Source organism: Silurus aristotelis (assembly GCF_946808225.1).
Source record: "Silurus aristotelis genome assembly, chromosome: 12".
NCBI lineage: Eukaryota > Metazoa > Chordata > Actinopteri > Siluriformes > Siluridae > Silurus > Silurus aristotelis.
Window position 1 is genome coordinate 19,686,285 of NC_139585.1, and position 26,556 is coordinate 19,712,840.

A 26,556-nucleotide genomic window follows, 5' to 3' on the forward strand; every position below is an offset into this window, starting at 1 on the left:
CGGAGACGAGCTGCTCGTTTTATTTATGAAATAATGCCGTGATCATCAACTAAAACCGAGAACGCCATTTGCGTGGCGTGCAAATCCATCTGGTAGTGAAGCGCCTCGTAGACAGGACGGGCCAGGCACGATGCTGGGCGAAAGCTACTAAACTGTTTGCGTGGGAAAAAAAATTACAGTTGCACATGATTATATGGGTTGATTTCTTATCGTGTGCCGGTGCACAAATAAAAGATGTTTCTCGGACGCCATATCTTGCCGCAAACAGGCCTGGTGTTTTGTTGTGAAGGCGCAGCTGGGGTGAAGCTAACGCTAGTTAAACTTCCCTAGCGAGGAAATGGCTTCTCTGTGAGTCGAGGCAGGCTGGGTTTGGTAACCAGCTACGTAGCTAAACCTATTTAAGGCATTACACCATGAAGATAAACACGCAGCTGTTTTTCTTTTTTTTTTCTACAGGGAAATCTAGTCCAGAGCTTCCATTCCCAATCTAACCTGGTCATGAATGCTAGTTTACCCAAACTAACAAGCTCGCTAGCTAGTTAACCTAGCCGTACCATCTGGATGAACAATCTAGGGTTGTAAAAAAAAAAAAAAAGGCACGGTCGCTATCAGAGCCATTGTATCTCGTGAATATTGTTCGATACAAAATGAGTATTCATGTTGGCGTTCTTGACTAACACGCCGACTCTGTGCGATCTTTGCGTTATTGGTAAGTTAGCTGAACACTGACTAGCTAGCAGGCAAACTACCGCTAACGCCCCGCTCCCTCTTTCTCTCTCCTTTATATTCACGCGTTTGAAAACACGCTTATTAGACGCTTTCGTTTTTTTGTTGTAACGAATTCACGTCAAACTTCGACGTACAAACACCAAGTTGACGGTGAACATTTGAGTCGTCTTCGTGAACTCGACTCGACAGCGCGCACACACGCGTTAGCAGACACTCAATGGCTGAGCTCTGCTGTGAATAACGACTACTTTGTGGATGAAGAGCCTTTAATCACGCCGGAGGCGCGAGGTATGTGTGCCTGATCCAGTGGACCTTAGCGCACAAAAATTGTCAATATTATGAGGTCCTGTTATGAACCACGCACCGGACGTACCTACAATTACTGACTGGTACTTTATTTTTGCTTCAATCGCCCAAAATCCTAATATAATTTTATGCCAAAGAGTACATTCGCCCCCATTTTTAAAACAATTGGTATCGTCTACTAGAACAACCGGGACGGATTTCAGATGGATTGACTGAGCACCCGACCAATCCGTTTGCTCTTTCAGGGAAACGACGACAGGGGAAACTTTTGAACCAATGAAATATTAGAATGGGCGTATCTCTGTGTGGACTGAAAACAATCAGTGAATTGTGGGTAATTTAGTTTTATGTGAGGCTATTCCTTATAGGTCAGTGAAGAGTTGAACTTCAAGTCCCAAGATGCGACAAAAAACGATGACCAGACGCATGCGCACTGTGCGTGTGGGAGGTAATAAATTCACTAGCAACACTCCTCTCCGTAGCAGAAGCGAAAAGGAGTTTACGATGCTTGGAAATTTACTCGGTCGTGTCTGGTAAGCTAGCTTGTTGTAAACGGAACGGAAAGAGTTAAACATCAGGAGTCTGAAGTAGCGTAATAACTAAAACGATAAACTTGAGGTCAACGGTGAGTTTTATTCGCGCGTGACTTTTTTTGGAGTGCATTTCTTGATATGTTTAATAGTTTTGCTTGGAATATTAACATTAATTTACTGTTCACTTTTGGAAAGTGTATTTTTAAAGTTTTTTTTTGTTGTACGGTGACTTTCTTTACAGTGTTATTTATTTATTTTTGTAACGTCTTAATTTTGTTGACTTCAGTTTTTGATGAAATCTGTGCGATCATCACTGATCACAAACTTCTCTCTCCTTCAGGTGGGAGTGTACAGTTATGGAGCTGAGTAAAGACGAGGCTGCGCCGGAGGCTGACGACAGGGGGGGACAGAGAGTCAGCACGGAGAAACAAGTGCAGCGAAATCCACCGGAGTTTTGTCCTGGACTCGTCTCCGGAGACACGCACCCGATGTGCCGCGCAAGGGAGAGGGGCGACCTGGAGCCGAAGGCTGGCGACGCTGCCGGGGACGACGGAGACGCGACTGAAGAGACGTCGAGCAAAGCGCAGGGCGAGCGGGACCCCCGGAATAAGAGAAGGTCCGGCAGCGGCGCCGAGGGCGCACCGGACGCCCGTCAGGGAAAGAAGAAGCACAGGCGGCGGCCGTCCAAGAAGAAGCGGCGCTGGAAGCCGTACTTTAAGCTGACCTGGGAGGAGAAGAAGGAGCTGGACGAGCGTGAGAGCGCGCGCGCGTCGCGGGTCCGCGCCGAGATGTTCGCCAAGGGTCTGCCGGTGGCTCCGTACAACACCACGCAGTTCCTGATGGAGGAGCATGATCGAGAGGAGCCCGACCTGAACACGGAGCGCTGCAACCGCAGGTCTTTCGGCGCAAATCGCTCCGAAGACACAGCCAGCGAGGAGGACTGCTTCGAGCCTGACGACGAGGAGGAGGAGGAAGGCGACGGGGCAGAAGAAGGAGAGAGCGACGGCATGGGCCGAGCCGCTGGCGCAGGCGGAGAGTTTCTGCAGCGGGACTTTTCCGAGACTTACGAGCGGTACCACGTAGAGACACTGCAGAATATGTCCAAACAGGAACTGGTGAGGGAGTACCTGGAGCTGGAGAAGAGCATGTCGCGCCTGGAGGAGGAGAACAACTGGCTGCGGCGCGCGCGGAGGAACCCAGCTCCGGCGGGCGAGAGCGCGCAGCGCGTGCACGAGCTCGAGCGCGAGCTAGAGAGACTGAAAGCGCTGAACGGCGAGCTGCTTTTCCACTGCCGCCGCGCCGCGGGACCCGCCGTGAACGGATCCGCCGCCTCGGAGCCCGAGAGGGTACACGCCGAGGACACGGACACACAGTGACTGGACACTTCGAGTTGTTTCCTTCTTTCTTTCTTTCCATTTTCCCGCTCCCTCTGATTTATTGTCCGCTGATTTTTATCCGGTGTCATACTGTAAAGCTACGGTAGTTAATGTGATGCGCTTTCGGCTCGAAAGGTAACGTTCATGTATTTTTTGGTTGTTTTTTTTCTCCTGGCAAGTTTTAAAATATTGAATTTGTGTGTAAAGTCACATTAAAATGGTCCGTTTGTTGTAATGAAGGTTAGGGGGGTTTTGTTTTTGCACACGTGACTGGATTTATATATATTTTATATATATATATATATATATATATATATATATATATATATATATATATATATATATATATATATATATTAAAAAAAAAAAGAGACTTTTGGTTTTAAAGTTAAATCGTATGGATCAGTTGCGTGTTCATACTGCACGGGGAAAAAACACACACATTGTCATACACACGTTTGTACGTTTACCAGAAAGAGACGTGTTTTTGTTGTCCATCAGTCCGCTAAATAAGCTATTTGGAAATTTTTCTGCTGGTGCACCTGATCTGCTATACACTTATTAATGCATGACCAAGGCAGTATGTGGGCTTATAAACCGTGTGCAAAACTGGCATTTGTTTTCATCCGAATATATTAATTAAATTATTACAAAAAAAAAATTTATCTATTGTGGGGTTTATTTGATACCTTTTTATGAATTTTGGGAAATGGATTTCCAGGACACATTTTTTTATAAAAAGAAAAAACCACCTAGATCACAGTTAATTCTGCTTATGAGCCTGCAGGATTAAAATAAAGAGCACTGTTGACTTTACGAGAATGGACACAATTTAGTAGAGTAGTATGCAGTGTTTATATGCATCCTACTCTATTGTGCCTTATCTTGTCTCATAGTAATGTGATTCTTCATTATATTTAGTCTGACGCAGAGTCGTCTTTTGTTTCTCACTTCCTTTTCTGTCTCTAGTATATGAATGCATCTCTAGATCAAATTCACTTCTGTCATCTCTGTACTCCTTCAGTGATTCGGAGAAAAATGCAGTCATCAAAATGCAGGTCATTTGAATAGGATTTGCATCTGCATCCATTTCTCTGCCTCCACACTTTCCATCATCACTGATTTCATAAAGTACATCGACCTCGGCTCCGGTTGTTAGTAGACTTCATAGAAAACTGTTCTGGAATATAAACACGGTCACTGGCGGCCTTTCTAAACGGTTCGCTTGTTCATTAAACGGGTCTGGGGTTTTTTTTTTTGGTTGTGTAAACTCTATTCAGTGCATCAAAATCTATTTGCAGGATGCTTATCATGAATTTGAATACCAGTCTGTGCTCCTTGTGTATTTTCTTTCATCTCCCTGCTGTGTTCTCTGTTTGAAATGAATACATACATAGAAATAAAGACATCTTTATGTAACAGTCTAAAAAATAAAAAAAGGGACAATTCAGAACAACCATATGTAGCATTTGTACATGCAGGTTAATGTAGCGAGGCATTTGTACAACTGTTACAAAACATTAATTGGTCCAAATGATCAGCCACAGTGTACACACAGGGCAAAGACAATATGACACACAGGACAGACATGTTAGGACATACACAACAAGGCAGTAATAACTGGTCAAACATCATACAAATCTGCAGTGGCTGCTCAAACCACCCGAGGAGAACAAGGATTGTAGATCAAAACACACAATAGAAAGAATGAGATCGATTGGCACACCGGAGCTAAAGGTAAGGAAGGTTATACCGTATTTCAGTGCATCTGCCACAACAACTTCATGTATAATACTGTCAATTTTTCCACTCGTGCCAGGGAAGACTTTAATTGGGGGATGGGTGTAGGAGACCAAGACACATTTGTAAATCACACCAAACCTTTTTCTTTCTTTAGCAATGTATGTACATGGTGTGTGTGAGTTACGAATGAGTGGCAGCATGTATAGTTCTGGCTGCCCCACAGCTTTCTGTTCTTGCACCTGAGGTTGGAAGCCATTTTATGTTTGGTGTTGCTAATAAGGTGCAGTGCAAAGTCTTGCGAATGTGCAGTGATGATCCTGCTCTTTCAGCTGAAGTGCCATCCTCCAGTGATAAAGGAGGTGAGATGGAAAGGAAGTTTTTTTTTTTTGCACTGGTGCAGAATGCCGAAAGGCCTTAAGCCTTTATTGCACAAATGTTACATGGAACACTTGCTTTCGGCATTGTGCAAATATGCAATTAATAAATGAAATGGATTCATCTCAGGCCATCTCAGGTTCCTTCATTATAACACTTAATCTAAACCTTCTGGCTTCGTGCTTGATATTTGAGTAGTGTGCTTTATTTCTGTTCAGTATGTTAATGCATTAGGATTCAGAATGTTGAGATGCTCTTGCTTAGATTTCCCCACTATTTCCCACCACTGTATGGCGTCTCCAGTCTCTCCGCCTGCGGCGCGTCTCCGGGGAAGCATGACGCCGCTGAGTCCCTGACCTCCACAAATCGTTGGCAGAGGAAAGGAAGTTGGCATGTACCTGACTTAGCCAACTTGGCTGGACAGATGGGTCTCTGCTGGGGGACATGGCCTGACGCAGCCTCTCCTGGCCACGAACAAGTGAGGCTTTGACTCGGGCCAGACCCGCAGCCCGCTCCAGACCTGGTTCCTCATATAACGAGCGAGGACGAGCCCTCTCCCCACGCAGCTTCTTGCGGCTTGCTGAGTTGACCTGGCTGAGTCTGTGGGCATCACTGGAGCACGGGGATGTGGGAGAGCTGGCTGATTGGTCTGTGACACTCTGCCCTGTAGAACTCTGGTGGGAATAGAGGAAGCTACGGGGCCGCTGTGGTTGCTCTTGCCCTAACTGTGCTCTCATGTTGACGCTCACTCGTATACCGTCATCCTCTTGCTGGCTACTTCCACTCTCCCTCCCTCCAACCTCCTGTTCTCTTTCCTCTTGTGGCTCCATCATCTGTTTTCCTTCTACATCCTTCTCGTCTACTTCTTTTGTCTGACTTTCCTCACTTTGGGCAGCACACCCCATCTTGCTCTCCTCATCCTCCTCATCTTGCTGACCTCCACCCCTCTCATTACCCCCATTCTCACTCAGTTCGCCATAGTTACTGGCTTTCACCGGCTCATGTTCTGAGTCCTCATCGCTACTGCTGTCTGTAGGGCAGGCACTCCGATGCTTCTTTCTCTTCCGGGTCACAGCAGATATGATGGAAAGGGGAAGGAAATCCTTGGCGCTTACATCTTTCTTTGAAATCGTAGACCCCTACCACGAAGAATCAACAAAGTTTAGGCTTCAGAGCTCACTGTAATGTCACACAGTGCTGATGTTTAACTAACGAATGTAGAACGTTACCTTGGATTTAGCTGAATCACTGTTAGTGGAATCTGTGCAGGAGGAGAATAAAGAGGAGTCAGGCGTTTTCAGATCTGGATAAACAAATGTTAGCTGTCTGTTCATTATACTCCATCAGCTTGACTAAAACATACTTCGATAAAAATGAATGAAAAACTGCACTATGGAATTTATTCATGTTTTTAGATTTCTTTATCACTGCAAAAATGATAGTAAATAAAAAAAGTGTATATTTATTGTCACGGTCTATTTATTAGATTTTTAAAAATAAATTTGAAACAAATATATAAATATTATGCCTATTACTAGCTATCTCTTACTAATTTCAAGCATGAAATTGCCATCTTATGTCAAGCATTAAATTATTAAAAGAAGATTTTTTATCTACCAAAAAGAAAAAAAAAACAATTGTAAGCTATTTAAACTATGACTTTAAACAGTCCTCATGGTCTTGCATCTTTTATAATTCGATAATAATATATCATATTATAAGAATATCATAATAAGAAGAATTTGATAACTTTTCGTACTTTTCACGTGCAATGATGTCGTTTTTGCAGTGACAAATGCCTGATGTGAGTGTGAATGTTTTCATGCATATCATGGCTAACCAAAAGGTTTAATATACACAAATACTGGATACTGAGGAGTGTTAAAGCATCCCAAACACACAAACACAGTGTCAGGTGTAAATCCTGCTCCTACCGCAGAGTTTGCTCCACTGGCACAGCTAGGATCAGAATTAAGAGAGGTCCGAAAATAAGGTAGAAAAAGAGACAGAGAAGACGTTGGCAAAGGAAAGTTTATAACGAAGGGGGTTAAATAAAACTAGTAAGGTAAAGTACAAAAAAGCCAAAGCTGGAAAAGCGGTCTACAGGGTCTATGGAATAGTAAATAGTAAAAAATCTATGATTTATAAGTTTGCTTTTATATATATTTCTTTGACAACCTGAAGCTCCGAACAAAGACTAAAGTAAACTATAGGATGATTTCACCTGAGGCGTCCCCCAGTGGTGCTGTTCGGCCAATGTTGGAGAGGAGATGGTCGATATTTGGAATGGGCTGCTCATCCCGTTGGTCTTCAGGGGTCTGCAAAACAGATAGAGCTCACTCAGATATTAACCTCAATTCTGAAGAACACTGACATTATTGTGTTAAATTCTAACAATAGCCTAATTTGATAAAGCTGTCTTAAAATGGCTTTTCCTCACAGCTGTTCCTGAGAGCTGGTAATATTATAACCAAGCACTTTCATTATAATCAAGATGCACATCATGCTGTCATAATTCTCACAATACAACAGTTTTTGAGAAACTATTAGTCTCCTTCTATTAGATAAGAGCTCATTAGGGAAATCAATGATAATTAATCGAGAAAATAGTCAGAACATAAGCCAGAGATAAAATCCCAGAAAGATGTGATGAGATCTAGTACATTTACCAACTGACACTTTTTTTTAGATGACTGATTAGCACCTCAAAGAGGCAGCATTAAAAAAAATCAAACAAAGATGAAGAAATAAAGGAGCAATTAACCATTTATGCTATGAATGATACACTCTTAGATTGGGCCATGAACGATCAAATCAGCAGCGACTCTAAGCATGCGGCATTACCAGAGGAAGATTTAGGCATTTGACAGATGTAAGTGTTTGTTCTATGTGGAATTTGTTGTACACCAATCACACGATGTGTAAATCCTGATAAATTACTGAATGATTCAAAGATTAAACATTACAGATAAAGGTATGCTAAATTACCCTACATCTAGCTGTGAGGACATTTGGGAGATCTGGTTTCCTTTTCCTGACTGGTAGATCAGAAATTAAATACAGTTAAACATGCCTATCTGCAAGATAAATGCACAAAACAGACAGTACCTTCTCATCTTTATCCATCAGCTCATCAGTGAAGAACCATGCATGCTGCAAGAAAGAGAGTCAAGTATAATTCAATAGATGCATCTGTATTTTGATTAGATTTGTTCAGAGCAAACAAATAGTTATTAAAAAATATATATGGCCATTTGGAAATGCAGTGAATGCAGTGAATGCAGTGAGAAACATCAAGGCATATAGCGCTTACATGGAGAATAAGAGTCTCCACAATCTTATAGCGGTCAGGCATGTGAGTAACCATGTCCGTCATATTGTCCTCTGAGGTACGCACAAGCGTGGGACCAAACACAAGAGCGAGGTTTCTTGGCTCCATCTAAGAGAAAAAAAATGAAGGGTGCTATAAAGAAAATGCATGAGGCTAAAAAAATACAATTTGGGGATTTTTTTTGGTAAACCGGACAGATATTTGTATGTATTATTATGCTTTTTTATCACATGTTCCACCAGGAGGCGGTGTCGCACCAATTTTTCCCACCTCCTATTAGGTCTACGTGAATTTATTCAAGGCATGCAGAGTACTATAAATTAAATCGCAAACTATCACACAAAGTTTTAGGTTCAAATTGGCATGCAGATATGTCTACACACTGTTTATTGTAGACAAATAAAGTAAACATTTAAATAATACAAACACAGTTGGTGGAAACAGCATGCAATTAAATTATACAAGCCATAAACAAGGCGTACATCCTACATGCTATATCTGATCTGTCTCACTGTTTTGATTAATGAAATAAAATAAAACGAAATAAAAGATCTCTGTGTAGGCAGCTCATTAGTGCTACACTAGAGCTTCCTCTTCAAATGGTAAATGATTTGTAGCTCAGCTAAATTTGTACATCTCTCCTGACAGCACTGTCCTTTGAGAGCCTCTCCAGCCTCAGGCTGATGATGTGTAGCTGCAGATGTATCCAGAGACGGATTAAAGCACAGACTAGCCAAGGATTCAGTCAACAACAATAATCAGGGCATGTAAAAATTATTACTGGACCAGAACTCATTTGGTCCAAAATACTCCATGATTGGTTGAGTTTAATAACTAGAAATTAGACTTAATTTTGACTTGGCCTCTAACTCTGATTTTCACACTGGATGTGTTGCAGCACAATGTCATGCTTCATTTATTTTAAGGAAATCAGATGCAAAAATATATTGTCCATAAATGTTTCATGTAATATTTTGGCCAGCTGTGACTAGGCATAAATCATTGCTAGGATAATCTGTTTGTTATGCAAAAAAAAACTAACTACAGTTTACAAATTTATAACATTTGTGTAGCTGATGATTAAACATGAACTGAAACTGTGTGTTTTCAATAGATTTTAATGGCGCACTTTTCTCAGTTACAAGTACAAGTTACAAGTCTAACTAAAATGTTCTGTTTAAAATAAGCAGATATAGTTTTCTTTTATTTCTATTAAAATAACTGGTTAAGAGTCTGCTTGGTTTAATGTTGGAGATAACCAGAGCCATAAAAATATCCAAGATTAATATCCACTACAATAATGACAACAATAGCTTGGTTTCTTTCGACTTGTATGGTTATCAATGAAAATCGCACCTTATTCTTCTCTGAGTGATCAGCTACTCGCTTAAGATGGCTGATCACAAACTTAAGTGTGTGGTAGCAATGATCTGGTAAGTCACGAATCTGTAAAAACGATAAGAAAACACAAAAAGACAGCATTATCAGGCATGCACACATTTTAAATATGCCAGTGAACAATGTTATGCATGTTAAAGCAAAATATTTATTTTTAATTACAAACTGTATCTATATACCAGTTTTCTCATTGTCTTTAACCGAACAATGTTATGCATGTTAAAGCAAAATATTTATTTTTAATTACAAACTGTATCTATATACCAGTTTTCTCATTGTCTTTAACCGGTCTCCAGCATCCTCTAATCGATTGGCATAGATGAAATCATTGTATTTGTCTGAAAGCAGATGGCAGCAGTGAGCAATGTATACAGACACACTTCTATTCACAGTGAAAGAAGCACTGAAATATTTCTGTAGGGAAATCATTTACCATCCGTGAAAAGAGGTTCTGGAAGCTTCCTAAAGAATGACTTAAGGAGGCTGCTGATTACGTTCAGATCCTGCCACCTCTGTGGAGAAAAAACATGTGAGATTGGAGCTCTTTCTCTGGCTTTTACTCTGCAATGTCTGTCTATGTTTCTCACCTCTTCAGTAGTGTTAATCTCCATGCCCTTGTTGAGTTGGTCCTGTAGGGTGGACACCATGGCATTGTTCCCTGGCACTCTGTAGATCCCTGTATATTCCAAACCCATCTCTTCCACCAGGCTGCAGCAGGTCTCCACAATCAGAGGCACAAACTATAAAAACAAAATATATTCAATACACTGTGAAATTTACAACGCTACACTGTTCAAATTTAGCTACCAAAGTCTATATTTCATTTTCTAAAATACAATTTAGACACAGAAATCCAGATACAGATAACGCTCCACAATGATCAGGTCAGAGGGAAATGAGAAAGGTGATACCCATGATGGAATAATAGAGAAAGAGTAAGAGAAACCAGACTCAGACGGTCTTCTTAATAATCAGAGTACTTCACTATTGCACATCAACTTACCTTATTAGTAGCTCCCGGAGGGCAGTCCTCTAGTCTAACGCCAAAAGCCTTAGGCCCTGCTTTCTTTCCTTTTTTCATAATGTTGATGCTCCATGAAGCCTTAGGAGGACTGTTCTCCTCTAATAGAAAGTGACAGTGTTGTTAGGGACACATTTGGCTGGTCAGTTCTTTGTTGTGCTCTTTAATATGGCTGTATAAGTCTAACCTTTGCTCTCTGCTTTTGGGGATCGGTTTACTCCTGAGCTGCTGTCAGTCTTGGAGAGGAGAAATGGTTGCATCATTCGGTGGACTCTGGGAGAAGTGTCTGGCTTAGTACCCGTTAGGCTGTTATGGATGTCAGAAAGACACAATGATAAGAGATGATGTGCATGACAGAAACACACTGCACAATGTGCTGGGTGATATGACCATATATTATAAATATTGCACATGTCTGAAAACTATTTTCTGATATATTACAGGTATCTTTACTTCTAAAACACTGACCAATTGCATTGTTGCTGACAGTAACAAACGACTGATGAAATGTTGCATAATATATTTATCGACTAAATGTTTTGCCTGCTTGTTCATATAAAATGATTTATTTTTCCCGATGTTCAAAATCATCAATCTTTAAAAATAGGATTTTAAAATTTAATACATTACAAATTGTGAAAATACTGTCAGGCAGGCAGATATGATTGTTCTGTCATATATCTATCATTTCCCTTTGGTGTGTACATCTAGTAATTGGCTACTTCTATAAGATATATACACTATATGAGTTTACCTTTGTTTCTTGTAATCGTTTAGTTTCTTATTGATGAGGGCCTGTCTGGAAAAACCAAGCTCCTATTAAAAGAAAAAGAAAATGTTAACTCATTCTAATCATTACCACAAAATGTTCACAAAATGTTTACATGCCGTCTTTGCACATATTTCGGGATTTGTTCTTTTGCACAATATTCTGTCCACTGTTCACATAATTTTGATTGCTGCTATTGTTGAATTGCCCAATTCTGTTTACATTTTTATCTTTCCACTAGTTCTTGGCCCTGTGTTTTTCTGTTTCTGTGATTGTTGTTTTATGTAGCACCTGGGTTCGCGTTGTTTCATTTCACTGTGTACTGCATCAGCTATATATGGTTGAAATGACAATAAAAGCTTCTTGACTTGACTTGACTTGACTTGAATATGCATGTACAGTCATTAGAAAGAAAAACATTAACCATCAGTTTTCTATTGGACATGTACTTTTACTGAGCATTTTATTAGGAACATTATACCAAGACTAGGTAGAATTAAGGCATTTTGTTCCAAAACAACCTCAAGTCTTTATGTCATAACTTCCACAAGATGTTGAAAACATTCTGAGATTCTGGTCCATGTTGACATAATTGCATCATGCAGTTCCTGCAGATTTTTCAGGTGCACATTATCATTTCACCACATTGTGAGCAACAATACTCAAATATCTTGTGGCATTCGAGAAATGATTGACTGGTATTAGCAGGCACCAAAGTATGCGATGAAAACATTCCCTACACCATTACATCAACTCCATCTGTTGACACAAGGCAGATTGGGTCACTGGAGTCATTCTGTTGGTGCCAAATTCTGACCCTACCATCTGTTATAATTCATCAGACCAGACTACAGATTTTCAGCCTTCAACTGTCCAGTCTTGGTGAGATTTTAGCTGTCATATGTGAATGTGGTCTTCTGCTGTCATATCATGCTAACGTCAAAATCACTGAGATGACATAAGCTGATTAGATAATTGAACAAGTAAGTTCTTAATAAATGAATTAGCATGTAAGCAATGTAGCATTGACTTGCCTCATTGTCGGTCTTGCTGTTCTCACGAATGATGCGGATCCAGCTCAACATGTCGTCCCGATCCTCTGCCTGCAGCAAGTACTCACAGAAGTCCTGTGTGGTAAGTCGTAGTGTGTTTTTCCTCTTCGTCTCACTGTAGGCTATGTCAATCAAGCAGCCACGGACACTGATGGGCTGCTCATCCTCCCCACCACCTCCGTGGCCTAATGACCCAGCTCCATGGAGCACTGCCTCACGCTTGTCTTTGTACAGAAAGAGTGAATGAGAGCGCAGCACAGAGAAAACCCGTTTCCATGGCCGCATACCACCACCAACTTTCTGTATGGAAAAGACAGAATCACAGAAACCCTGATAAGATGTGCCTCATAAGTATTTTTTCCACATTATCTCAGAGTGCATGCTTTGTAATGTAAATGTGGCTTCTGTCTTTCTCACAGGTGCTCTTAAGCTCTTCAGTATCAGCTGAACTTTCCATATCAGGTTAAAGTCCAATGAATCAAAACTATTCTCTGAGGCACCTTTATTAAAAATATTCTGTCTTTATAAGCAGGTTATTGCATGGTCAGTAATTTTATGTGGACATGGATGACTGTTACCATCATTTAGAAAGTTAATATTTCAATAACAAATAATCCTTTTTCTTCATAAAGGACAAATGTAGAAAGAAATTAAGCCGTCAGATTATTAAACTAAATTGGGAGAAGAAAGCATGAGTCAGACCTTGCCCTTCTCTGTAAGGATCTGTTTGTAGTGCAGCCAGCCCTCTTTTCTGATATCCGTTAGCGTGATGTTGCCAAGCTCAGAGGTGGAGTGGCGTTTGGAACGGGCTTCCTCTGCCGCTCGCAGACTCTCGAGGGACTGAACAAACAGAGACCCACAATTATCAACAGGATAAACTTATATTCTGGGCAAAACAAACCTCCTATATAGTGAAGGACATGGAAGAACTTACACCCTCTGTAAAAAAGCTTTTCACTCTTTTTGGTAATCTCCTATAGAGGAAATACAAAATTAGAAAAAGAAAACAGCAGATCTTTTTACATCATGTACAGTATACTGTGAACATTTTTGAAAGTTAATGTAAAGGAGAATGTATTATTATTATTATTATTATTATTATTATTATTATTATTATATAGTAATTACTGTAAAGTACACTGGAAAACAGTGCAATATATGCTATTAACACATTTAAATTTAGACAGCAGGCAAACCAGACCATAAACCATAACATACCAACTGTACTACCTATGATTCTAATACTAGCATAATGTGTCAAACACTTACATAAACATGCGGCCTTCATCTCTGAATGTGTTCAGACCTTCATCACAAGATTTGGACCGCTCAGTTGTGATGGCCAGCAGGTAGGAAGAGCGACGGCTGTTTTTGACAGTGCCTGTTTAGTACATGAAAAAAAATAGAATGAGGATCTACGAGGTAAATGTACACCTAAATATAATAAATAGAGACAGGAATGAGGCTGATGAATGAAAAAGAGCCAGAAATGATTTTATCAAGCATTTAGTCATTTAATAAATGTGATTTAATGCGAAATGCATCAGGGAGGTCTGGTGAACGTGACTTACCAGTCATTAGCAATATTTGCCAATGTTTGAATGAATGCCTGTTAAATTTGTACCCTGTAATGGCAACAATATGAAATGGAGGAAACAGATGATAGATGTTAGAAAGGGAAATGAAAAAGGAAATAATCAGCAGATGGTGAGCATAAAGCATGACAGGAGCGAAACAGACACATGACATTGACAATAAGGGACACGTTCAGTCTGAAGAGTCTTGTGACATACAGCAGTGTCAAAAAAGACAAGTGGAACAATTGATGGAGGCATGGACACAACTGATGCTCAGGACACAGATAATAGGGGAAGGCACCGGTGGAAAACAGGGACACAATTAAAGATGAGATGGAAGAGTGAAAGGAACACAGGAAGAAGTAAGTCAGATGCAAACAGTTAAACTGATATGGTGGACTTAATAGGAAATAGCTGGACTCAAATAAACATTAATGTTGGGACAGCAATTATCAGAGAATGTGTTAGTTGAGGAGGCACTCACTGCAGTCTGTGTCGAGGAGATGTGTAAGAGGGGAGGTAAGGGAGGGAGGGACAGGGCTGCTGGACAGGGTAGGTGCCTGGCACAAGCTGCTGGACACCACAGAGGAGGCAGGCACGTGCTGGGCAAGCAGATCTACACTGGGGCTGGTTGGCTCATCTGTGAGGAAGGGGTGAGAGTTATAAGGATGAAGGGATTTATGGATGACAGGGTGAGGTATGGTAAGGAGCCAGACCCATCCACTCCAAAAAAATCTATATCTTTTAACATATTATATCAATACATAGCTTACATTTTCACATTGTATGTGAGGAACAACCAAAGCTACACTAGTTGAATTTCTACAAATAATTAATATTCTTTTTTTTTTTTTATAAGGCCCATTTCTTTAATAATACTGTAAGAGACGCTTACATGACTTTAAAATCCTCCAAAAGTGTACTTAACAATTGTGTATACATTCAGAATTTCTGTTCTGAGATGCTGATCTATAAATATGTAGTGGCAATAGGAGACATGGAGTGTAGGCAAAAGCACAGTAATGGATAAACCCACATCATTTTTGTTTGTTTGCTGTCAATCATCTGACCATGACCTTTATTAAAAATCGTACATTCACAGAGCTTTTGAATTAGAATTGGTATAGACATATAAGCAATCACTGAGAAATTGGTTCTCCCATACTGACCTATAAAGGGAATGGAAGCCAGGGAGTCCTGCTCCACAGGCAGAGGTTGCAGGTTACCATTGGACCGCCCAGGGGCAAAGGCAACAGGAGGTTCGAGTAGATCCACAGGCACAGCATAATTTGGGTGGCGCATTCCAAGGGGGGTACATTTGGCACCAGGAAGCTTTTGTCTTAGCACTACCTCTTGCATCTGTGCTTGTACAGACTCCTCCAGTGTGGGTCCACTACCTGAGCTTTCCTTTGCAGAGCTCTGTGTCTCAGCAGTGGAAGACATAGACAGAGGTGATGAATCCCTGCCTGTGGAAGGTGCGCTATCTGGAGGGCTGGTTTTAGGTGTGGTAGTCCAGCTGAGGTGAGGACCAGTGTAGGAAGAATCTCTAAAGGAGTGAGCCTGCTGCATGAGGTGACCTGCTTTGCGACAGAAAGAGGGACTATAGCTGCGGTAGCCTACCATCTGGTCATCAACTGTCTGCGTGGGCAGACATCGGGACTGTGCTGACTCTTGGGCATGGCTGGATCCCCGATCCAGAGGTAACACATCTGCACAAGTTACTGCACGTTGATTGGCCAAGCAAGGCTGCTCTTCTTTCCAGACTGACTGACTGCTCTGCGAGGCACAGGTTGACTTTTCATAGCAGCGTGAAACCAGAGAGGCTGCCTTGTCCAATTTCTCCTGTGAGTGCCCATGGCTCTTCTCGTATTCTGCACAAGTAGCAAGTAAATTTTCGGAGCAGGATCGGTTTGATTGCTGAGCCCCAGTCATGCCCCATCTACCCATCCAACAGGAGTCGATGTAAGGGGACTGATTGACTCCTGTGGCAGTTCCATAGTGGCAAAGCAGCGTGTCCTGAGAGATGCTGCGATGGTGGTGGGACATGCCTGGGCGCTCGGTTGTCTGGCTGTAGTACCATTTAGATAGTGCTTGGTGACAAAGCTCACTCTGTGACAGTGGAAGGCTACCCTTCCGTGGGTGGGGCAGGGAGGCTGAGGAGATAGCCTCATTGTGGTTGGCAAAGTGAAAGTCCAGAGGGCTGATGGCTAAGGTTGAAGAGCGGGCACGCTGGTTACAAAGTCGGCCAGGGGTATCTGAACGCCGGCCTGTACCCCCTGTACTATCTCCCATTGGGCGGCTGTCTAAGAGACCAGCTGACCCACGCCTGCAGTTTAGGTTGCCAGGCATAACGGAGGAAGTGGGTTTACTGCGAGGGTAGCAAATCGGAGGAGGCTCTGGAAGGTTTTGAGCCCCTCCAGTGTATGGTTGATTCCCTTTCAGATAAGCGTCATGAGAGTATGCCTGTGAGAGTGAAAAATATACATTACGAAAATATGATAAGATGGAGCAGAAGGAGAAAAAAGGGTAGAACTGAGGAAGGAAGCCAAACCCATTTTTTTAAACTGCAGCATTAACATACAACAGGACTAACTAATCAAAAAGTAGTTTTCAGTATCTAATTTATCCCAAAGACACAAATGGCAGCTCATCAATAATTGTTATGGTAAGTTGAAATAAATGTGGCAGGTATCTAAGAAAGGAACATGAAAGGAGGAGAAACAGCAGAAAGTCATACTCACACTTACCAACTGGAGTACATCCTCATCTTTAGGCATAATGGAAAGCTCCAGTAAACTCTTACTACACAAAAACAAATATATTTTATTATATATATATATATATATATATATATATATATATATATATATATATATATATATATTATATATATATATTATATATATATATATATATATATATATATATATATATATATATATATATATATATATAAAATTAAATATTCACAAAGGCATAATTGAAAAATGTTTTATGTACAAATACAACAGGCAAGCAAAATCAGGCTGTAAAACCCATGCACTTTTCCCTACCTGTTTTGGATTAGTGCTATAACCTGCGAGTAGGTTTTTCCCAGAATACTCTCCCCATTTACTTTTACTAGTCGGTCTCCTACACACACACACGCACACACACACACACACACACACACACACACACACACACACACACACACACACACACACCAAAAGAACACGCAATTAATACAAACAGTGCACTCAATCTTGGGTGTTACTAAATATTCCTTCAATTTCTCCTACCTGTGCAGAGTCCAGCCTGGTGTGCAGGACCTGACTCCTTTACACTTTTTACGAAAATAGTGTCCATTGGCTCCATGCGGCCCCTATGATTCCCTAGGTATGAACAGAAATCAAATTTAGAGGTACATATGTACACAATTTGTACGCAATTTTTAAATGCTATGTTGATATGAAAAAAAATTTATCATTAAAGAAACTAACCTTTTCCATTGCCATTATCTACATCCTAGAGTAAAAACAAAAAAGAGAAAACAGAGGTATGAGCTGTTAATGTAGTATGATTTATGCACCACTAGAGGGAGCCCCTGTCCATTGCCAAGTGGTAAGGCCATGAACATGAGCTAGAGTTTGCGTATGACTTAGCCATTGACAATGGCACTGTAAACACCCATCCACACTAATAATCACATGCACAAAAAATAATTGATGGTGGCAAATATACCATTCAATCCCTTTATCTTCAGAACACATAAACCAGTGGTGGGAGATCAGGGCCAGCAAAGCTTTCTCTGCTGACCTAAACACTATCAGAAGCACTGACCTACATTTACAACCTAAATTCTAATATTTGTTCCATGAAATTGTATTAATTTATTCCCAACAGTTTATTCTCTTCATTTCGTAGTGTTTTTCTTGGCTGCACTGCCTCCAGTGCATGTATGTGGATGTTAGATTTTTTGTCCAATCAGATTTCAGCCTTTATGTGCTGCCATGTCAATCTAATCTGCCCAGGGCCTGCAAAGTCTGTCCTGCCGATCCAGTTACCAATGAGAATATTACCAACGTGTCTATTTATTTAACCAATCAGATTTCATACTCGCCTCACAGGGCAAGCTAGGTGGCCCATTTTTCCGTCCTCTGACTGATTGGTCAGAGAGAAACTGTTACAGCCAAGTTCGACTGGCAAAACACATGTGTAGCTCTGCACACATTAATACATCTGAGTTAAACTTTTTTATGCCTACAGTGGAAGAGAAATTAAACTGGTCTCGGACATACTTAAAAATAAATGTTCAAGAAAAGCTAGACATCGTGAGGAGGTCGGCCAACTCCAAAGCTAGCGAGCTTGTCTCAGCCCGGGAAATGGTTTGCTTACCACTTCCAGACCAGTGAATACGAGCAGTACCACTGGTTTACAGCCTCTAAGGAGCGGTGCATCTCTGGTGAGTAGGTTGTAATATATTTACATTTCAATGTTTTTGTCATTTTATTAAACAAATATTGATTCTGAACTGCTCCAGATGATTTGTAGGTTGCACAGGTGTGGTTGTAGTGTGGAGGTTTGGAGTTGTCTTAACTGGGTTTCTTGCTTTAGTAAAATGGTTTTCACCCTCCATATGTAAATATGCTCTCTATGTAATGCTACGCGTTGTTATATTGTTATAACGCGTACTATATTATATATTGTTTCTATAATCGCGACATGATAGTGGTGGTATTCGGAGTTGGATTAAGTCAGGTAAGTCCTCACTGAAGGTCCAGGTACCAAATGAGGGGTCGGTCTGGCTGTATATGGCTGTGTGCAGGATTTGAGGCTTTTGCTGATAGGGCTCATTCCTGACACACGCACAAAAGCAGAAGGTGTTAGTCCGTCTGTCTGTCCTGACCCCTTCTCTGCTACTGTTTATGCGAGACAGGAGCACACACCGCAGGACACAGAAGTGAGGGCACAGTTTACAGAGAGAGGATTAATGTTTTTTTCTGAGATTGCCCCAAAATTAATGAACTGCATACTAATTTAATGACTGCCTGAAAGACAACTTATTTTAAGATAGAAGCAAGTAATAGAAGCAACATAATTTGCAACAGTAGGAAAAGGAAAATTACAAAATGAATGTCCCCTAAGATGGACTACAGAAGTGCCTTGGTATGAAACAGGCCTTTTGCAGATGCAATGTGGTGAATAGTTATAGTACGTTCCAACCTGCAATATTGCCCAAAAGATTGATTTAAGTAAAACACACTCATACCCTGTGTCTAAATTTAAATTGCATGTCATTATAAGCTTTACCACTAAATTTAAATACAAAAATAGCAAACAGTTTAAAATGGTTTACTCTTATTTTTAATTTCGCAACAGTCCATTCTCCTATTGAGTGGCAATCCAAGAGTGCTTATATTTAGTATTGCTGTACTGGAAAGTTTCAGAAAAGTTTTTCTAAAAAAGAACAAATAAATATAAATATTGTGGTATTTACGCAATATCACAATAGCATTTAGGTATAAAAGAGTTTCAGGTAAAGGGCATGTAACATTATACAACAAATACCTTATTCTCAACAGATTTTGTGTGGACTTTTGTTTTATTACCTTCACAGAGGTGTGGAGGGCAGATTCGGGCGGGTAAACTATGAAGTGCCGCAGTGTAAACCCAAAGCCCTGAGAGTTCTTCTGCAGGACCACCGTACGAGGACCTTTCCATGCCACACCTTCCCTGGACACTGGACACGCATTTTCATTGGACAGCAGAACTCCATCTCTTGGCCCTTTTGCCTACAACACAGCAGCACAGAAATCAGTTTCTGAAACAATTAACAACAAACTTGGGATCATCTCCAAGAGTGTATAATGATCTGTATTAGTTATAGGAGCTATAGGACTTTCTGTGCCGACAAATATTTGACATGTCTAAATGAGCTTTAGAGGTGGGTTCAAGAATACATTGAGGTGTTAGTACTCTCCCCCGCCCAGTGTGAGGGCATGAGATCAACCCCCTTCCTTTTCACGCTTGAATGAGGAATGTCTCAGGAATGTCTATTTTAAACATTGATGCTATAATCAACCACCGCATGGGACTTACCAACAATGGCATGGGGCAAAAGTAAATACAGTGGTTCCTGATGTGGAACAACAGGAGCATTAAAACATTACACACTCGCACGCATTCTCACTCTCACACAGACAAAAATGTATAAAGTGTGAACAAAGGTTAGCCTATTCTATGGGTCAGGTAGGGAGAAAGGTGGAAACACTGGAACAACAAGAGCCCATTAAATTCCAAAAATACACATCACTCCAAACAGGGCAGATGTATTTGACAGATGGGCTGCTGATCTGGCCTATTCATAGTTTTCATAAGGGATGTACCAGATTAAGTTGCTAAGCAGTAGAGCTAAATTAAGTCTGGAGTGGACAAACTATAGACGAAACAGGCCATGGGTCTTTTGAATTTTTATAAATAAAGAAAACATAGACCTACTTGATTACCTTCACTGATACCTATGTTTTAATTTAACAATTTTAATTTATAACAATTTGTCATTTTAACTTGTAACAATTTTTAACCCACTGTGAGTTTATACCAGTGCATGATGAACTGCTGTCAACTTATTCTAAAGTCTTATTGTGGAGATTTGAAGCACATTGAAGAGGTAACCGTCAGCTTTCTTGGATCTCGGCTGGCTCTTGTTTATTGTGATTTGAGAGAATTGTTTATCACATACATGCATACATATACTAGGGCAAAAATTAACACCTGAGCTGTGTCTATGGAATCTGTACACTCAGCAAATTTGACTAAATAAAAACTACCTGCATATGTTTGTTTGATATTTGCAACAATAGGCTGGTAAACAAATGTCTTTAAATTTGTGCATCTTTACTTTAAGGCACTCGTTAATATTGTCGTTTAAAGAAAATTTATTAGGGATATTTTTGTGCATTAGCTTACTTTTTTTAAATGGTTATTTAAAAAATTAACCTCATTGGCCTTTGGATTTTCCATACTTCTTAACATCAGCAGCAGCGAAAAGATAGTGGTTAAGAAGGAAAGATAGTGGTTAAGAAGGAAAGATAGTGGTTAAGAAGGCCTGATCAGAATTATATTTATATTTATATTATAAGTTCAAATCCCAGCTCTGCCACTGATGGATTCCTGCATAGGACCCTTAATCCTCAGCTGCTCACTTGTATACTTTCTTCGTTTTAGTAACCGATGTAAATGCATTGGTAGTGGTTAGTGTTTCTCCTAAAACTCACTCATTTGTCTCATGCACCCACCCTCTTCTCTGGGCTCCAATCACACAGCAGCTCACCCCACCATTCCATCACCCACACGCTGTACTAAGCCGTGCTGCCCGGAAAACAACAACAGGAAGTGGAAACATTGAAGCAGGAAGCGCAGTACCTCCCTTAGTTAGCCATTAAGGGGATCCTTTACTCTCTAAAAATACGCCTGACTAATAGGTAAAACCTCCCCGTTTTCTGCTATACAGTAAGTCTGGTAAAAAAGACTTCCTAGAAGAATTGTCCCACCACTTCCTTAATCCTTCCCTGCCTATTCTCTCTTTATCACTTCTTCCTGCGCTAATTTCTCCGAAATCTGTCCCAGACTCTGTGTTTTAATTAATTCCTGCATCCATAGATAAATAGATCTTTACCAAATAAATAAACACAGCTTCAAGAAATACATGTGAAAGAGAGCAGAGGAACAGAAATACTTAACAACCAAAGAGAATAGATAATTTGTTGAAAAGAAGCCTGAATAAAGGATATAAGAGGGCAGAAATCTGTGCAATGCCTACATACTGGACCTGATGACACACAGGCAGAAGTATAAGCAGAACTGAAAGTGAGGTAGGTGCCGAGTAAAAAAGACTGGATTCCTCTCTCAATTCCACCGCTGGGCATGTCACACTAAGGTGTGGATAAACATACACACGAGTGCAAGATTCCCGGAACACAACAACACTTACACACGTGGACACAGTGTCACACACACAAAATATGCAAAAAGGGGTTGGGAATTGACATCACAGTGCACTAAATTAAATAGTGGAAGGGTTAGTCATTCGTTAGAATGCTACGCACTTAAGTAGGGGTTGTAGCCTGTCACACATCAGTACATATCTGACATGGAGATGGAGCTCCTCATTGTTCTTCACAGCAAATTGAATGATTCTTAATGTTCTGTATATTTTAGCATTCTGTATACTTTACATTTTTCCACAAAAAAAATACAATTTACCACTCTACAGCTCTACAGAAAGTGATATAATCTCTATGTGACATAAAATTTTGAATAGTAAACTTTTAGAGACTAATGGCATTAGATGCATAAAGTTTTAATTTGCATTAGCATAGCAAAATATATGCCAAATGTAAGGACATTTTCGAAACAGAACAGTTTTGTATTACAACAGAATGTTCATTCAGATATCAATTATATATTAAAAGTTTTATGTAACATTGTTCCAGTTATAGAATTGCACTGTCAGGAATATTGATGCAAGAGGGTTGCCTACGCTATATCATTCACACTGCATTATGACTTCACATTAGCAATCCTCATAACCCACACAACTGTCAATTCTTAATTTCTAAAACATTTGGCAATTGGCTAAATTTGCCTTTAAATCAAATTTAAAAGATTTTTGTTCTCAATTAAATTGTAGCATTATGAACCGATGTAAACCTTTTTTTTTTTCTTAACCTTTACCTAACCAGTGATATCTGACAAGGGCAGGGTACTGTCCATGACTCACACAGACACATATATAACAAGCACACAAATATATTCTGATTTTCCTTCTTTCTATATATCAGTAGTGTCCCTCCAAGCAGCTTTCCTTATGTAAGACAATGGAGGTGGACACATCCCCAACAGAGCAAAAAAGAAAAAAGAAAGACAAGCCAGCACAGACCCTACAGCTACACAGCACTCAGATCTGTCCTAAATATCAGTCTGAGATAAAACCACAGACTACTAACAAACAATAGAATACCAGAGTTTCAATTAAAATAACAACATAAACCTGATATAGGCTTATTAACAGATATATTCTATATTATATACTAAATCATGCTCTACATCGTAATAAAATATCATTCAAGTACATATTCATGTTATGATCAGCTTAACAAATTATTAAGGAATAGATAATATATACAAAATATAAGCAAAAACAAATACCACAAAAACGTTTCGGAATTCAGAAAGATTATTTTAATCTTCATTCATATATTTTCAATCATTGAACATATATGATATCTTACCCAATGAAGATGCCAGTACAGCATGTTTCTTCTGCTGAACCGTACATGACTGTGATGGACATTTAAATTCCGCAAAGCTGCCAGCCATATACAGCGAGGCTCAGGGTCACTGCAGTCCACCCCCACCGGGAACTCAAAGCACCATTCCTTACCAGCTGGAGCTGGAACCCCTGACACTAAGCGTCTCATAGCCCAATTCCCCAACTAAAGTCACAACCACCAGTTGACAAAACATACAAGGGTCAGTCCTCCACTGGGGTCATGCCTACCTACAGGTATATGATCACTTTCATTAGGACATGAACGTCTGTTTTGAAATGTAATCTCAAAAAACATTATCTAAAAACATTCCCTAATCATTGTAGAAGAGGGTCCTGTTCTGATTGAATGTTAGTGCTCTTGACAAAACAGACCCATCAAATTAGAAATTTAATAAAATAGCCCTTTGTTCTAAATTCCCTCAATTTTCAAAGTGATCAATAACTTTTTACCATGTTCTGTCCTTTCCAGAACACCCTGAGTTGTATGAAGTTTTTAAACCTGATCTTCACTTCAGACTTGATAGGTGGTCATTTATAAAAGTCAGCTCAAAATAAAATGCTTGTTTAATGCTGTTTTTTGTTATTCTTGGTTCTTGTATAGAAAATAAAGCCTTGCCATGCCCTGGTTTAACCTTTCTTGTCTTACTATGTAGTGTAGATGATTTGACCTAATCCGCTCAAAACCCTGGTAAGGTCTTCACTGGTGCTCTTCACCCTGCAGTTTTCTCCTCCAAGTATGTGTGCAATAGGAAAAAGAGCTACATTCCTCTTCTGCCAAAATCAGTGCCGCCTCTTTTGCCTTTTACAAGCAAAATCCTGTTGTTCTTGGTTTGAACATTATCCATTGATGACATCCAAATCCAGGCATTGAACTGTGAGCTGCAAGTGAACAATATAGAGGCTCCAAAAAGTAGAACATTTAACTTGTTTAAGCTCCTCTCTTAAGTCTCCACCGATGCTCTCTGCCAGTATGCAGTCAATTTACTTCTTCAGAGCTCCTCTTCCAAATCTTGCACATAACAGTAGTCCTTCTATTTGTCAAGCAGGTGTGAACACTGCCACCAAAGTGACTGATATTTCATTATTTTTTTGCAGCCCCTCCTCTGACCCCATCCCTCTATCCCTCCATCTACCTTTTTGTTGCATTTGTCTTTACCATGTCCAACTCAGTGCAGCCTGCTGGTGGTATAATAAGCTGCTCTTTCCATGCTCTCTCTCTCTCTCTCTCTCTCTCTCTCTCTCTCTCTCTCTCTCTCTCTCTCTCTCTCTCTCTCTTTCCACTTACTCTGTATCTCTGCCGAATCATTTCAGACTCAACGACATGGCTGTTTCTGCTAGATTCCTGATATAATAGGAGGAGCACACCCACCATCTAAATTTAGAGCTAAGAGAAAAAAGTCTGTGTTTAGGTGCATAGATGTGCATTGTTTCAGCAACAGCAGTGTGATGGAAATAGATTAAAAAAAGTTTATCTATAGTAGTGAATGCTGAATGTAACAAATATGTTGGAAGAAATGAGAGATTTCAGTGGAACCTTATATAATCTTATAGAAATACATAAGTAAATATAAGTAACAAACCTAATATACTAATTTGCTGATTAATTTAAAAAGGGTGAGAAGAATAGGCAGTGAAGACAGATGAACAGATGAGGACAGAAGATACAGAGCCACTACACAAATATAAGCACTGTGACAATGCAGTCACTGATAGAGAGGAACAATAGGACGTGTAAGTCTAATCCAATCAACCACCAAACACAGAAAAACATAACCGTCACTTTTTCACAAGTTTAAATTAGGATTCTAACATTCATCCTACAAAATCCTATGTTTCATAACTCCCATATTGTATAATTCAAAAGTTCTGTGATTTAATGTGAGGTGACAGATGTTACAGTGTCAGTACAGTGCAGTTACAGTTAACAACCACTGGGGGACATCAGCATTCAGTACTTATTGCACCAAACCGTTACTACTCACTGGTTCTCAGCTAGTATATACATTTTTGACATTTTCTAATGATTTCACAGCTCAGTGTTTGAAATGCTTGAAATGTATCCTGTCTGTAACTTTTATGTTGCTTTGGCTGTAAACGTGAATAAACTGTAAATGCAAACTGGCCAAGTCATTATACACTGTTTAACTTTTAACCTAAAAAAAGAGAGAAATTATGCAAACTACATGTACAAAAGATATCTGTGTCTTTAACAAAATACACACTGTCTACACACTGTAAATTCAATGAAATGAGGCAAAAAGTAAAAAAATAATACTTTTTGTGCCAAAGAATTTATTTAAATAAACATAGCAGTGATTTAGAAAACAATTCACATGGTTGTGTGATGTGTAGGAATAATTGAGACCTTTCCCAGCCATCTTTCACACTCTTGTGAAAATACAGCATACTTTCACACGTGCACACAAACAAGCACAATCGTGTACATATGTCTGAATGACAGGAAAACCCTATAAAACTATGCTGAACTCTCCTGCTGAAGCCCCTGATAACGTTAAGCAAGTATGTAACATATCATATTGTGCTGCGGAGAATACAAGTTCTGTTCAACCTTATAAACATGGACAGAACCAAACAAGATATTTATTTATTGTTAAATCATTGTGATAATTTCTTGGTTCAAGCTTCTTTTTTAAAAGTCCACAATGACCTTTAGCTTTTTATTTAACTGCATAGCACACATAACACACACACACAACTGATCTGTCCTAATTAAAGAGATGATTTGCTGAACAGCAAAGGAAAAAAATTTAACTACATGTTGTTATGTGTCTACAGCTCTACAGTAAGTAAGAGTATCTATTTAAAAAGACGGGTTCAGTTGGACGTTATGTATTATTACATGCTTTGCCTCATCTGATTGATCCTACTGTACTAACATGTATAAAGCAGGTGTGAGGCTTTCTCAATGAACAAAGCAGCAGCAAAAAGAACTGCTTTTTAAGAAAGACACAAGCATAGCAGTTTCCTACACCTGAGCTCATCCATGCTCCATCCGACACCACGTTTCCA

At 39.9% G+C, this 26,556-nt stretch overlaps 2 protein-coding genes across 13 annotated transcripts in view; one reads left to right on the forward strand and one right to left on the reverse strand.

The window, feature by feature from the left end:
- Window positions 1–594: 594 nt before the first annotated feature.
- On the forward strand, window positions 595–3,229 carry hexim1 (HEXIM P-TEFb complex subunit 1). Of its 3 annotated transcripts, none has more exons than XM_083555752.1 (2): window positions 595–1,017; window positions 1,909–3,229. In XM_083555752.1, the coding sequence occupies exon 2, from the start codon at window positions 1,925–1,927 to the stop codon at window positions 2,942–2,944; it is 1,020 nt and encodes a 339-aa protein (XP_083411878.1). In that variant the 5' UTR covers window positions 595–1,017; window positions 1,909–1,924; the 3' UTR covers window positions 2,945–3,229. The 3 variants fall into 3 exon arrangements, with proteins under 3 accessions (XP_083411878.1, XP_083411877.1, XP_083411876.1); XM_083555751.1 differs by lacking the exon at window positions 595–1,017 and adding an exon at window positions 1,083–1,483; XM_083555750.1 differs by lacking the exon at window positions 595–1,017 and adding an exon at window positions 1,498–1,660.
- A 1,109-nt stretch (window positions 3,230–4,338) lies between these two features.
- Window positions 4,339–26,556, reverse strand: part of arhgap23b (Rho GTPase activating protein 23b) — a 34,472-nt gene continuing 12,254 nt past the window's right edge. For 4 of the 10 annotated variants that reach the window (XM_083555702.1, XM_083555697.1, XM_083555699.1 and 1 more), the window contains 23 exons: window positions 19,802–19,984; window positions 17,693–17,717; window positions 17,492–17,584; window positions 17,264–17,342; window positions 16,952–17,012; window positions 15,380–16,673; window positions 14,695–14,850; window positions 13,903–14,014; window positions 13,568–13,607; window positions 13,336–13,473; window positions 12,616–12,933; window positions 11,567–11,628; window positions 11,000–11,118; window positions 10,795–10,913; window positions 10,379–10,531; window positions 10,225–10,303; window positions 10,056–10,129; window positions 9,750–9,839; window positions 8,376–8,501; window positions 8,171–8,215; window positions 7,287–7,380; window positions 6,292–6,323; window positions 4,339–6,201 (listed from right to left, as the gene is read on the reverse strand). In XM_083555702.1, coding sequence (XP_083411828.1) covers window positions 5,323–6,201; window positions 6,292–6,323; window positions 7,287–7,380; window positions 8,171–8,215; window positions 8,376–8,501; window positions 9,750–9,839; window positions 10,056–10,129; window positions 10,225–10,303; window positions 10,379–10,531; window positions 10,795–10,913; window positions 11,000–11,118; window positions 11,567–11,628; window positions 12,616–12,933; window positions 13,336–13,473; window positions 13,568–13,607; window positions 13,903–14,014; window positions 14,695–14,850; window positions 15,380–16,673; window positions 16,952–17,012; window positions 17,264–17,342; window positions 17,492–17,584; window positions 17,693–17,717; window positions 19,802–19,984 — 4,371 coding nt within the window. In that variant the 3' untranslated portion in view covers window positions 4,339–5,322. Of the gene's footprint in view, window positions 6,202–6,291; window positions 6,324–6,996; window positions 7,022–7,286; window positions 7,381–8,170; window positions 8,216–8,375; window positions 8,502–9,749; window positions 9,840–10,055; window positions 10,130–10,224; window positions 10,304–10,378; window positions 10,532–10,794; window positions 10,914–10,999; window positions 11,119–11,566; window positions 11,629–12,615; window positions 12,934–13,335; window positions 13,474–13,567; window positions 13,608–13,902; window positions 14,015–14,694; window positions 14,851–15,379; window positions 16,674–16,951; window positions 17,013–17,263; window positions 17,343–17,491; window positions 17,585–17,692; window positions 17,718–19,801; window positions 19,985–26,556 lie in introns of all 10 variants that reach the window. The other 6 variants (XM_083555703.1, XM_083555700.1, XM_083555706.1 and 3 more) reach the window with 4 other exon arrangements.